Source organism: Bufo bufo, chromosome 5, assembly GCF_905171765.1.
Source record: "Bufo bufo chromosome 5, aBufBuf1.1, whole genome shotgun sequence".
Taxonomy (NCBI): Eukaryota; Metazoa; Chordata; class Amphibia; order Anura; family Bufonidae; genus Bufo; species Bufo bufo.
This window is the reverse complement of record NC_053393.1, coordinates 497,777,199-497,791,752: the sequence shown is the minus strand read 5'-3', so window position 1 is coordinate 497,791,752 and position 14,554 is coordinate 497,777,199. Positions and strand designations below refer to the sequence as shown.

The following is a 14,554-nucleotide window of genomic DNA, read 5'->3' as shown; positions in this document are numbered from 1 at the left end:
GGTGCTGGTATCTCTTATGAGACAACCCATTTACAGATCCACTAAACACAAACTTTATTCGTCAGAAACAATATTACATATAACTTTTTTAGTAATTTCTTGCTATAAAGAGTCTAGAACAGGCTAGCTAAAACAGTCATTGACTCCACTTACGCAATCAGTTCAGGATTCAGGTCAATTAGATATACAACCGAATGACCCATTTTTCCCACAGAAAGTGATCATGATTATTAGAACTTTAAAAAGGCCTCCTTGGCACACATTAATAGCAGCCACCTTGTGGATCACAACTGTATTCATCCAACTTATTACTCATTGGCGACTTAGGCAGCTATTCTCTAATACTTTCTAGTTACCACAAATGCTACACCCGAAATCTGAAGCACGTTAGCAGCCCCATCACCTCTAAATTCAAAATCGCCTTCATTTTCTGACCTCTATGTTCATTTATGGTATGGAAAAGTTGGACCATACCATTGTTACATTATTGAATTCATATACATTTCATGGAGGGAACAGCCGTCTCTGTTACAGCCGCTCCGTTTGTCCATTTTATGGCTAGTAAATAGGAAAGCTATAATGGAAAAGCTTCTTGGCATCGAGCTAACATTTAAAAAAAACAAAAAGCAAAAGAGCTTTTCTTCTAGAAACAGTGCCATGCTGTGGGCCATGTCCCATAGACCGAGAACAGTCTATGCATCAACCCCATTTCATTCAAACAGGGGGCTTGATACCTCCCATTCTCATGATCGGACCCCCAGTGATCATATATTTATCACTTATCCTTTGGATAGATGATAAATGTTGTTCAAGGGTCAACCCCTTCAATGGTCACCTCTGTTTCCATGATTAGCTATAGGCAAGGAACCATAAAAAAGAAAAAGAAAAAATAAGATTGTGTTTTTTAAAGAAATCTGAAATTGGTCCCTGATTAAGTGCGAGTATACACAAACATGCTTCAATTACAATGACAGTATCAAATATGACGATTACCTCTTTCTTGTCCACCTACAAAGCACACAATTCTAAAGTGACCCATGTCTTACATTCTCTTTTTCCAACATTTCATCTTCATTTCTTACAAAAACATTTAACTTTATACATTTTAATTTATAGAAAAATGTTTAGGAAAGGTTTTCCCAGAATTGGAAGCACGTGCACAAGAGATACAAAGAGTTAAAGGAGAAGCTAAAATGATATATTTAAAAAGCATCTGTCAAAATGGCTGCTCATGAATACTAGGAGTTCCACCCCTTTTATCAGCTTCATCTCTATCCTGTAGTCATAATCCTCTCCGAAAAATATCTACGCGCTCCAACTCATAGACTTGTTCAGATAGGTCGGAAGAAGACTAAAGAATTTGCCAAATTCAAAAAAAACAAAAACACATTTAAATAAAAACTCCCAAAAGAATATTGAAAACCTGTGAATGGTAGTAGCTATACAATGTAGCATTAATGACTTTAGATTAGGAGTCCAGAAGGCATTCCTACTCAGTAGTCCATGAGTACAAAGAGAAGGATGTCATTCACTGTTGCTCCACCCACTGGACTCATAAGCTCAGAGAGCGGAATTTAAAAAGAACCTGTCACCATGAGAATGCAAAATAATCTGCATGCAGCACGTTATAGAGCAGAAGGAGCTGAGCAGATTGATAACTAGTTTGGTAGGAAAAGATTCTGTACAAGTTGTATTTTATTAATTTAAATTCCTTTTCATTCTGAGCTTTGAAGTCAGGGAGGAGGTCCTATCAGTGATTGACAGCCTTCCATCTATGAGGAGGAGGTCCTATCAGTGATTGACAGCCTTCTCTCTATGAGGAGGTCCTATCAGTGACTGACAGCCTTCCCTCTATGAGGAGGAGGTCCTATCAGTGATTGACAGCCTTCCCTCTATGTGGAGGAGGTCCTATCAGTGAGTGACAGCCTTCCCTCTATGAGGAGGAGGTCCTATCAGTGATTGACAGCCTTCCCTCTATGAGGAGGAGGTCCTATCAGTGATTGACAGCCTTCCATCTATGAGGAGGAGGTCCTATCAGTGATTGACAGCCTTCTCTCTATGAGGAGGTCCTATCAGTGATTGACAGCCTTCTCTCTATGAGGAGGTCCTATCAGTGACTGACAGCTCTCTGTATACAAAGTCAGAGGGAGTCAGTCACTGATAGGACCTCCTCCTCATAGAGGGAAGGCTGTCAGTCACTGATAGGACCTCCTCCTCATAGAGGGAAGGCTGTCAATCACTGATAGGACCTCCTCCTCATAGAGGGGAGGCTGTCAATCACTGATAGGACCGCCTCCCTGACACACGCTCGTGTGAAAGGGGCCTTAGACAGGCCCATGATCAGAGCAATTACTGAGAAAGAGCTTTCCTAGCAATGTTCCTTCCAGATAATTGCCCTGTACAAAAGGTGCCACCAATTACCCTTTCGGGTAAAAGCATCTCTGGCACTGTGCTCTAAAAATTCATTTCTGGGCAGCAAATCATACCGTCTTAACCGCAGTTTGTGGTCCAGAAACAATGATTCTCCATGGGACAAGTGATCGCAGCAGGCGATTGCTTCACGTAAATGCAGCTCTCACCGCCTCTGACGAGCAGGCAACTATGTAGCATGCTGTGTAGGCCTGTTTAAAGGGGTTGTCTGGAAATACCTAATTTTTTACTTATGCCCGCAGCCTGCCTCTACTATAGACAGAATCATACTTACCTGCTCCCCACCGCTCTAGTCCGATCCGCAGCTTGTTTACTTCCTCCAAGGCACGGTCACCTGCTCCGCTGCAGCCAACCACTGACGTGACTCTTGTGGACCAGAAGATGGACACACGGAAGCTAGTGTGAAGGACTGGAGCGGCGGGAGCAGGTCAGCATGATTCTTTCCATAGTGGAGGCAGGCCTGGGGCATCAGCTAAAAGTTAGGTATTCCCGGACAACCCCTTTAAGGATAGGCTACCAATTTTAAAGAATTGGATCACCCTTTTAAGTGGCATAAATAATTTATCCTTACTGGCCCAATCCTATAACCTTTGCAGTGTATAAATACCGTCAATAGCGAAAAGTGGTAGCTGGATTTCTTTTTTTTACCTGCAATATATATAGTATATACATGTACAAACAGATTTATGCTGTGTTAAAGGTAAACATATACATTTTTGAAATATTGCTTGCAAATTGGAACCTAGTTGCCTTGCCAAGGCATTAACTCATTACAATACACAGAATACATGTATTCAAAAATAGGAATTTTACTTGTGTTGAAAAACATACAGCAATGGCTATTAAGTTTACCATGACCTCTTATGTCTTTACGGAAAAAAAAAATTATAGAACAGGAGCCAAAAAAGGCAAAAAAAAATTAAAATAAAAAGAATAATAATAATAATAATAATAATAATATTTCACTGAATTTTCCAAGTGCAGGCAAAAAGGAATGCACTAAATTTTGCACACGCTCTCCCGCTCACACAGACACACACATAGAACGTCCACAATATAAATAGTATACGTGTATATATACACTTCTAACCTCAGGAATGATCCACAACTTCCCAATGCACTTTTGGTTCAGCACTATGATATGAAGAATTGACTGAAAATGACTATGTATGCCGTATTTGTGTTGTGCCCCCTCTAGAGGCAAAAAACGGTATCACAGGAGTGCCCCACGACTATGAAAATGAAGGCTTCAGAAAGACTTCACATTTTATATTATTCATCCATTTTTGTTTTGTAGGTTTTCAAATCCTTATACAATTAGCAAAACCCATGCTAAATAAAATGATAAATAACGGGGATATGTAGCCACTATAGAGCTGGCCATTAAAGAGGAGCTGTCCCTTCTCCTGACAGGTCTGTGTTCATAACCACTTGCATTCCCCATGTAATACCAATTCTGCAGCATCTATTCTTACGACCCTGTCGTGGTGTTCTTTTATTATTCCTTCTAGCAGCGTATGAATGAATCGGTAGCAGTTTGCAATAGGGGGCCAGATGGGTGTTACCGATTGGGCGTGTCCCTGCACAGTCGGACACTTGCCAATCAGTGCTGCCAGTATCAGACTGTGCAGGGACACGCCCCCAACTGGTAACATCCATATAGCTCATTTATTGCAAACTGCGAGGAATTCATTCAGAAACATCTAGCAGGAATAATAGAAGAATGGTATATCAGTCAAAAGAATAGATGCTCCAGAATTGCTATTACATGCAGAATGCAAGTGGCTACTAAAACAGACATGTCAGGAGAGGTGACAGGTCTTCTGCAAGCAAGTGTTGAATTTCCCTCCAGCTCCACCTATGAGGAAATTAATGGGAATCTGTCAGCAGATTTGTACCCATGACACTAGCTGACCTGTTACATGTGCAGCTGAAGGCATCCGTGTCGGTCCCATATTCATATGTGCCCACATTACTGAGAAAAATTATGTTTTAATATATGCAAATGAGCCTCTAGGAGCAACGAGGGCGTTGCTGTTACACCGAGAGGCTCTACTCTCTCTGCAACTGCTGCACCCTCTGCACTTTGACAGGTTCATGTGTGATGTCTAGTGCTGTCAATCTAAGTGCAGAGGTGGCAGCAGTTGCAGAGAGAGCAGAAGCTCTAGGTATAAGGGCTCATTCAGATGGCCGTATGCTGTCCGCTAAAATGCGGATCCGTTTTTTTTGCGGATTCGATGCTGTCCCATTCACTTCTATGGGGCCCTTTTCTTCCATTGCACGGCTCAGCAAAAAAATTAAACATGTCCTATAATTGTCAGTGAAAATCAGGACATGGCCCTATTGACGTCTATGGATCAGCAAAAAAAAGGAATCGCATTTTTGCGGACAGCATACGGCCGTCTGAATGTGCCCTAATGGTAACGCCCCCGTTGCTCCTAGAGGCTCATTTGCATATATTAAAAAAAATTCTCAGCAATGCGGACACATATGAACATGGGACCAACACAGACGCCTTCAGCCGCCAAGTGCACATGTAACAGGTCAGCCAGTGTCATAGGTACAAAACTGCTGACAGATGCCATTTAAGCATTACTGAGTTCCAATTGAAATGAAAGCGCTATCCGTGTAATGCACGGAGTTGCTGAGTCCTCAATCGAGAAATGAGGGTACAGAATGGGGCACGTTACCCGATTAACTCAGGGTAGTGTGGTGTTGTTTTTTTTAAACCAGCCCCCCCCTTGGTAACAGTTCTATATCATTTTATAACATATACTTTCCTAGATGTAACATTTCTAGGTGGTGGAAAGTGAGAAACAATAAACGCATGGAAATTAACTTGTAGATTCATACGCTGAGTAAAAGCTCAGCCGCAGGGGCTCAGTGGTATCAGGCGCCCACTGTCAGCGGTATCGGGCGCCCACTGTCAGCGGTATCGGGCGCCCACTGTCAGCGGTATCGGGCGCCCACTGTCAGCAAAGCATATCAGACTGCTCTCTTCCATATGGCTGAAAAGGTAGGAAATGCTGAGCCGTGCAAGGGCAGCTTCACTAAGAGGGGATGCTCACTTTTGAACACCATCTTACAGTTTATTTATAGATCTAATCTGCATAAAAATGGAGTAATTTTGTAATTCCATTGCATCACTTAGGCCACTTTAACATCTGCATTTTTGCTGGATCCGGCAGGGCTCAGCAAAAACGCTTCCGTCATGATAATACAACTGTCTGCATCAATTCTGAACGGATCCGATTGTATTATCTCAAATAGCCAAGACGGCTCAGTCTCTAAAACCATTGTAAGTCAATGGGGGGGGGGACGGATCTTTTTTCTTTTGTGTCAGAGAAAACGGATCCGTCACCATTGACTAACGTTGCGAGTCATGACGGATCCGTTTTGCTCCGCATTCCAGGACGCACTGAAAAATGCTGCTTCCAGCACTTTTGTGTGCGTCATGGGAATACAATGAAATGGAATGCATTTTGGTCCACTCCGTGTGCTGTCCGCATCCTTTGCTCCATTCCGTGGCCCCGCAAAAAAAATATAGCATGTCCTTTTCTTGTCAGTTTTGCAAATTGCGGAAAGCACACAGGCGGATTCCGTTTTTTGCGGATCTGCGGACCGCAAAAAACGGAACGGTCATGTGCATGAGGCCTTAGGCCTAGTTCACACTTCAGTGTTTGGTTTGTTTGATCAGCGATTTCCGGGAGTGGAGGCTACACAGAGAAAAGGTATAATGGAAAGATTTGTACCGGTTTTGTGTTTTTGACCCGCAACTGGTTTTGGCTCACAACCACTGATTAAAATCACTGACCAAACACTGAAGAGAATGACATGTAAACTGTACAATGGTGTTCAAAGGTGGAGATTTGCTTTAGGTCACTTTGCATTCATTATATGTAGATTTAAAGGGATTGTCTGGGACTTAAATGTTGATGACCTATCCTCAGCATAGGTCATAAATATCTGATCACTGGGGGTCCGACTTGGCACATGTGACGATTAGCTGTTGGGGCTATAGCGAGGATGCAGCTTCTTCCTCGGTCTGTGATGTCACGTCCATCGGTTACATCACCTTTCTGCAGCTCCGTCCCATTCAAGTGAACGGGATTGAGTTGCAATACAAAACACGGCCACTATGCAATGTATGGCGCTGTGGTTGGTGTACAATGTAGAGGCTGCATAGCTAGTCTGAGCCCTGCAGCCCCTTCAGTCAGCTGATTGGCGGACATCTCCAATGATCTGATATTGATGACCTATTTGAGGACATGCAATTCCTGGAAAATCCCTTTAAACTGTGGAATGTTGTACATATATTGTGCAAAAGTGGAATTTTCCTTTAAAAAGTGCCCATAGTACAAGTAAAGGTCAATTCCACCAGGAATTAAGAAATCTGTCCAGCTTGGTAGACCGTTCGTCTCTAGAACAAAATGTGGTGAAAACGTGTCGGGCAGCTCCCTGAATTACCACCCCGTTGTTCTAAAACGAACCTGGTCCTCGTTGCCCTGTGATACGGAGAAGATAATTGTATAGCTAAGGCTACTTCACACTGGCGTTTCTGGGTCTGTTTGTGACATCCGTTTCAAGGATCTCCCAAGTGGCCCAAAACGGATCAGTTCAGCCCCAATGCATTCAGAATGGATAAGGATCCGTTCAGAATGCATCAATTTGGCTACGTTTGGTCTCCGTTGCGTTTTTTAGGCGGTCACTAAAACGCAGCTTGCAGCGTTTTGGTGTCCGCCTGACGATGCAGAGCCAAACGGATCCGTCCTGACTTACAATGTAAGTCAATGGGGACGGATCCGTTTTTCACTGACACAATATGGTGCAATTGAAAACGGATCCGTCCCCCATTGACTTTCAATCTAAGTCAGGACGGATCCGTTTTGACTTAGACTATTCTTTAAATAAATAATGCAAACGGATCCGTTATGAACGGATACAAGCGTTTGCATTATCGGTGCGGATCCGTCTGTGAAGATACAAGACGGATCCGCACCGAACGCCAGTGTGAAAGTAGCCCAAGCAGATTTTACATGCAGGATCCTAGAAAAGCAGGATGACGAGCAGGGGCGGATCTGCCCATATGCATGGTAGGCCTGCGCCTATAGGTGTCTCTGGGGAAAGTTTCCATATGAATACATGGATCCATGTGCATTCATATATACATTAATGATATTCATATACTAATTGGATGCTCACAGAGGATGGCGTTCTACATGCAGGCAAAGGTCTAAGGGCCCATGGACTCCTGAGATGTAAACCTGGTTCTGGTGACAACTTGAAAGGGGTTGTCCAGGAGCAGATTATCTAATCGGTGTGGGCGTCTATACCCGCAACCCCTGCCAATCAGCTGTTTGAAGAGGTGCCACAGCTTACCAAGCACAGCGCCATCCATTGTATAGTGGCCATGCTTGGTACTGCAGCTTGAATGGTACCGAGATGCACCAAGGCCACGTGATCGATGAACGTGACATCACCGGCCTAGGAAGAGGTGGTGGCGCTTTCTGGAGCACTATTTAAACAGCTGATCAGCAGGGGTGACAGGAGTCAGACCCCCACCAGTCAGATATAGGTCATCAATATTCTACTCCTGGAAAACCCCTTTAAGCCACTAAACCACCCATGGTACCAGCCCCATCCTACTCTACTTGCATGTTTTCCACTGCAGATACGGTAACCCCTCAAATAGTTGGTAGCACTGTAGGTATGATTCTCTCTGACCAATCAATAGTCAGCAGTGTGGTCACATGACCTTTATGGTTCAGGCTTGGCTCTCTTGAAACCTCCTTGGATGTGCAAGTGAAGTAATCCGGCAGTGCACCGGCCCGACAGAACAGGAGGATCTGTTATTGCTCTGAAGAGTCGACTACAAAAGGCTCCTTACGCGTTTCGGGCTACAGTATACCTGAAACGCGTAAGCAACGTTTTTGGTTTACTCTTCGAATCACTAAAAGGCCCTGTTTTATTGAGCCGATGCAATGCAGGACTACTGTACTTGGATGTTCGTTGAGCCATAGCTGTTTCCGTGGCATGCTCGGCTCCAGGGAAAACGGACAAACCGCGAGTCCACTGAAGCTGATGTTGGGCACATATGTGATAAAAGTGTGACTCCTTGGATGTGGTGCCAGGACTATCTGCAACTTTATACTAGTGGAAAAAACTGAAAGAAAAGGGTAGAGTCAGGTAACGTTGTGCTGGTTCCAAGCAGTTCTAAGTGACAACCCGTTAACTGTGCCCCAGTCTTCCCGATGTATTTACGCCGTCACATTTGATCATCTTGACCATCACTCCATACACCTGCCCTTAGCTTCTGTCTGATAGAACGTGGTGAGAAAAAAACCTGAATATTTGGGTAAAAACGCTGATTTTCTTGATAAATTCACAGAAAGAAAATGCCAGTTTCTGGATTTTTCCAGCATTTGATTCGCAAACATTTTTTTTGTCCCTGTTATTTGTGGCCCGTTTTTTTTTTTTTTTTTTTTTTTTTTCATATTTTCTTTCAAGTTCCATTAATTTAAGAATCGTAGTCCAAATAATTTGCAAGAAGGTTGAAGCTATGAAATGGCTTAAATGTCTCCGGAAAGTGACGGATGTGTCCCATCTTTGTGACAGGGAGGCACTGTAAGGGAGGCTTGTCGACTCTTCAGAGTAAAAAATAAAATAATAACAATAATAATAATAATAATAATATAATACTGTCTTATTTCCCAAGACAAAAGACGACAATATCTGGACAAAACAGTACATGAGACAGTGGAGCCTGGACTGAAGCCACTGTTAGGATAAAATGGCGGGCGACCATCGTACGACAGTTAGGTTATCAGTACTTGCAGAACGTCTCTTGGCCTGTTTTCGGAAGTCCTTGTACTTATCCTCACACAAGCGGTAAATAGCCTAAAGGATAGAAGGAAAACAACAAAAACATCTGTGTATCAGTACATTTAAGATAAAAAGGACCCATCTGCTCCCCTGGCATGTCTGATTCTGTAAATAATTGGATTCGCCATGATTGCTGAAGCATCTTCTTAGAAAGCTGCATTGTGCCGTTCCTCTGTTACTCCTCCCGGAAATGTATGAGCCAGTGAGCCACCCCTAAGAAAAGATGCTCCAGCATTGTTATTTGAAACCTGGACTCTGATTGAAAATTTTAAATTTTTGGTCCCCCTTTTCAGGTTAAAATCTGTAATTATGTAGGTTTATATATAAATATCAGCTACATAAAACATTAATCATTTTGCTAAGTACATTAGGATCAGTTAAATAAAAGGGGTTTTCTGGGTATTTAATAGTGATGACCTATCCTTAGGATAGGCTATCAATATTAGATCGGCGGGGGTCCGACACCACAGATCATCTTACTGAGAACAGCGCCATCCATTCAATAGCAGCTGTGCTTGGTATTGCAGCTCAGCCCCATTCACTTGGAAGGGACTGCGCTGCGCCCAAGCTATTTGAGTGAACATGACGTCACTGGCCTAGGAAGAGGCTGCAACACTCAACAGAGTGCTGCAGCCTCTTCCAACAGATGATCTGCGGGGTGTCGGGAGCCAGACCCCACCCCATCGGATATTGATGACTGAGGATAGGCCATCAATATCAAAATCTCAGACAACCCCTTTAAATAGGATGGCACAGCAGACTATGCATTTTCAAAACAAAAAAAAAACATTAGTTTCAGAAAAATTCCATCATAATAATCTAAACATGAAGGAATTGTCCCAGAATGACTATATTCTATACACAGGATAGGTGTCAGATTGGTGGGGGTCCCAAAAATAGGGATCCAGTGTCACCCGTTTGAATAAATCGGCAGTTGATCATTGGAAGTGCCGCCCGTTCAAAGTCTGTAGGACGGCCCACTGCTCTATGGGGGGTCACACACATGACACTGATAGTTTGTTTGGCTCCTGCAAGTCTGTAAAGCATCAAAAATGAAGTATATACAAATGAGGAATCGCAAGTGCCCAGGCCCCCGGCGTCCTTGCTGGAAGTGCCCAGGCCCCCGGCGTCCTTGCTGGAAGAGCCCAGGCCCCCGGCGTCCTTGCTGGAAGTGCCCAGGCCCCCGGCGTCCTTGCTGGAAGTGCCCAGGCCCCCGGCGTCCTTGCTGGAAGTGCCCAGGCCCCCGGCGTCCTTGCTGGAAGTGCCCAGGCCCCCGGCGTCCTTGCTGGAAGTGCCCAGGCCCCCGGCGTCCTTGCTTGAAGTGCCCAGGCCCCCGGCGTCCTTGCTGGAAGTGCCCAGGCCCCCGGCGTCCTTGCTGGACGTGCCCAGGCCCCCGGCGTCCTTGCTGGACGTGCCCAGGCCCCCGGCGTCCTTGCTGGACGTGCCCAGGCCCCCGGCGTCCTTGCTGGACGTGCCCAGGCCCCCGGCGTCCTTGCTGGACGTGCCCAGGCCCCCGGCGTCCTTGCTGGACGTGCCCAGGCCCCCGGCGTCCTTGCTGGAAGTGCCCAGGCCCCCGGCGTCCTTGCTGGAAGTGCCCAGGCCCCCGGCGTCCTTGCTGGAAGTGCCCAGGCCCCCGGCGTCCTTGCTGGAAGTGCCCAGGCCCCCGGCGTTACTTGTAGCGAACGCAGGATTTCGGACACAGAAGAGTTACATCAGAGGGATACAAGGCTGGCAGCAGGATAAACAGGGGAGGAGTTAGCCACAAGTAATGCCGGGGGCCTGGGCACTTCCCGCGAAGACGCTGCCCCTGGGCACCTACAATTCCTCATTTGCATATACTTCAAACTTCATTTTTAATGCTTTAGACTTGCAGAAGCCAAAAAAAGGTAAGTACCAGTGTCATGTATGTCACCCCCACAGAGCAGTATGAGCAGTTTAAAACGTGTCAAGTTGGTTGCAGACTTCCTTTAAAAAAAATTAAAAAACAGAAGAAAATCCAGTGATTTTACCTCCAGTTTACAAGCACGGTCCCGGCTGAGGGGTTCCAGAGGAAAGCTGAGGTTGTTCCCTTCTGCCAGTGAGCGCAGGTCAAAATAATACTTGGCATAGACACTGGATGGAACGTTAATGTTGAACTGCAGCAGCTCCAGAAACTGACGCTCCAGCTCATTCCTAAAAATAAGGAGGGAGCATAGAAAAATACAGCAGTCTAAATTAAAGAGTTTCTTCTGTTTAGAAAAACGACTGTCCCTACAGTTTTGGGGAATTGTGAGTTTATACAGTGTTCTCCCCCTTTCAGGATCTTCACTTCAGCCATAGTGGACAGCGATTACAGAGCGCGTCTCTTGCTTTGTAGGACTTGTCTTGTCCTGCATTGATTTAAACTGACACGGTGTAATGCTTACTTTCTCCTGTGGAGGCGCTGCAGAGAAACTGAATACGGTGCACCCTCAGGATACAATATTTTCAGCATACAGTGGTCTTTTCTGACCCATCGTAAGACTCAACCTACAATGTCTCAGACTCAGATCCAACCCATCAAGGCCACTTCTCTGGTGACATAGCTGGATTAGTTACTAGTTAGCAGCTATTCCTGACTGTTATATGTACGGACTTGTTGTATCTGTATTAGTTATCTGCTTATTTTTCTTAAATCTTCATTTTCTCTGATCTTGAATGACATTTTGGGTCTTTGGAACCAATTACTCAACTTACAATGGTTTCAACATACAATGGTCGTCCTGGAACCGAATATTGTATACTTGAGGGACCACTGTACTTAGGCCAATTCCACATAGTAAGGCCTAGTCCACACTTCAGTGACTTGATGAGTGATTTCTAGTGATGAGCGGCAGGTCCCATATTCGTATTCGAGATTATTTTTGCGATTGCGATAAATATAAAAATCGCGTAATGCGAAGTTGCTCAAAAAAGAATATATAGCAGTAAATATAGTGCTATATATTAGTTTTAAGAATATTCGTCATATTTTAAAACAAAAATATATTGCAATATAGCGAATATTCGTAAAATACACATATAGACTGCAATTTAGCGAATACAGAGCTATAGTATTTTTTTTATTTCTCTTCTGAACTTCAGATTTGGAAATAATTTACACTATTAAAAAATATATATTAAAACTGCAGTCTATATGTGTATTTTACAAATATTCGCTATATTGCAATATATTCTTGTTTTAGAATATGATGAATATTCTAAAAAAACGAAGTTATACCAATCTAGCGAATATATTCGTTATTTAGAATATTTTCATTTTTTTTTTCATATGAAAACATGATTTCTTCCTGCTTAAGTTGCTTGTGGGCCAATGACACAAGAAAGAAGCAGGGAGGAATCATGTTTTCAGATGTTAAAAAAATTACGAATATTCGATATAGAGAAATATATAGCACTATATTCGAAATATTAGAGAATTAAAGAAATTGCGATATTTGCTAATAGCAAATATCGCAACTTCGCAAATATTTCGCTATTCGAATATTCGCGCTCAACACTAGAGATTTCCATCAGCAATGGTGAGCTAAAACCAGGTGCGGGTCAGGTGGAACTCTTTTCATTATACCCGTCTGTAGGCTCCACTTCTGGATTTGGCTCACAATCACTGACCAAACAGTGAAGTGTGAACTAGGCCCTAGCGTTTGATCAGCGATTTCAATCAGTGATGAGGAGTCAAAACCAAGTGCAGGTCAAAAACACAGAACAGGTTTATCTCTGTGTAGCCTCCACTATTGGTTTTGACTCAAACACCGACCAGTGAAAGCGGCCTTGCTCTGAGGTGTCCTCACAGATTACAGCTGACCGCTAGCGATTCTAGCAGGGGAACACTTTGTGATCAGCTTGGGGTCCTCTCAGACGTTTAGAGAACAGCCTGACAGATGTCTCTGTACAGGGGAAACTCAAAAAATTTGAATATTGTGCAAAGTTCATTTATTTCAGTAATGCAACTTAAAAGGTGAAACTAACATATGAGATAGACTGATTACATGCAAAGCGAGATATTTCAAGCCTTTATTTGTTATAATTTGGATGATTATGGCTTATAGCTTATGAAACCCCAAAGTCACAATTTTTAGATCCTCTTTGCTCAGGGGGTATGGATTAAATATCTGACTAGAGTGTGACACTTTGAGCCTAGAATACTGAACATTTTCACAAAATTCCAATTTTGAAATAAATGAACTTTTGCCCGATATTCAAATTTTTCTAATTTCACCTGTATTCCAGAATTGCTGAAAGGTTGAATGTCCCCGTCCGGCCCCATTAACTTAAACGCGTCAAATATGCTGAAAATCGTCCAGAAGAAAACCGCTGCGCGCATCACCACAGCCACCTACCACGCCAGTCAGAGTGCTCAGATCCCATTCCATCGGCCACCTCGATCAGAGCTGGTGTAAACGCTAATGTTTAGTCCAAAGTGCCCCCAATACCCTATTATCATTCAATGACTTGGGAAAGGGGTCCTGGAAGCCAGAAACGCGTTGTCTGTTTGAAGGAATTTCATCAATAAAGTACTTACCTTTTCCTGATGGTCGTGTCCTGCGCCCGCTAGTGAACTGTATAGGTTGGGACCTAACAAGTCCACCTCCTCACAATATCTTTTGTTCATACTCACTAGAACAGGGAGCTCCCCCTCCCCCAGCCGCTACTATAAGGACTTTTAATGGAGCTACAGTCAAACATGAGCCCTGCCGCTCCATTCAAACTCTATGGTGCTGACAAAAACAGCCATGTAAGGCTTCATGCACACAAACGTTGTTTATTTCCGTGTCCGTTCCTTTTTTTATGCGGATAAGATACGGACCCATTCATTTCAATGGGTCCGGAAAAAATGCGGACAGCACACTGTGTGATGTCCACATCCGTATGTCCGTTCCGTAGCGCCGCAAAAAAAATAGAACATGTCCTATTCTTGTCCATTTTAGGCATTGTTACAATGGATCCACAAAAAAACAGATGGCATATGGATGTCATCCGTTTTTGTTTTTTTGCGGATCCGCAATTTACGGACCGCAAAACACATACGGTCGTGTGCATGTAGCCTAAGGTGCATGTTCAACCGTAGCTCTCACAGGGACGGATCCGGTAGACTTGATAAAACATAAGCTCTATTGCAGTATTCAAGACGGCTCCGATGATGTGCGGTTTTTAATGCAAATACTGCAATAAAGCTGATGTTTTAACAAGTTCGCTGGATCCGTCCCTGTAAAAGCTGCTGTTG

General features: G+C 43.8%; 1 protein-coding gene across 1 annotated transcript in view; it reads right to left on the bottom strand.

The window, feature by feature from the left end:
* Positions 1–7,344: 7,344 nt before the first annotated feature.
* CCNY (cyclin Y) overlaps positions 7,345–14,554 on the bottom strand; it is a 149,108-nt gene continuing 141,898 nt past the window's right edge. The window contains exons 9-10 of the mRNA XM_040434296.1: positions 11,322–11,484; positions 7,345–9,327 (exon numbers count right to left, since the gene is read on the bottom strand). Coding sequence (XP_040290230.1) covers positions 9,211–9,327; positions 11,322–11,484 — 280 coding nt within the window. The 3' untranslated portion in view covers positions 7,345–9,210. The remainder of the gene's footprint in view (positions 9,328–11,321; positions 11,485–14,554) is intronic.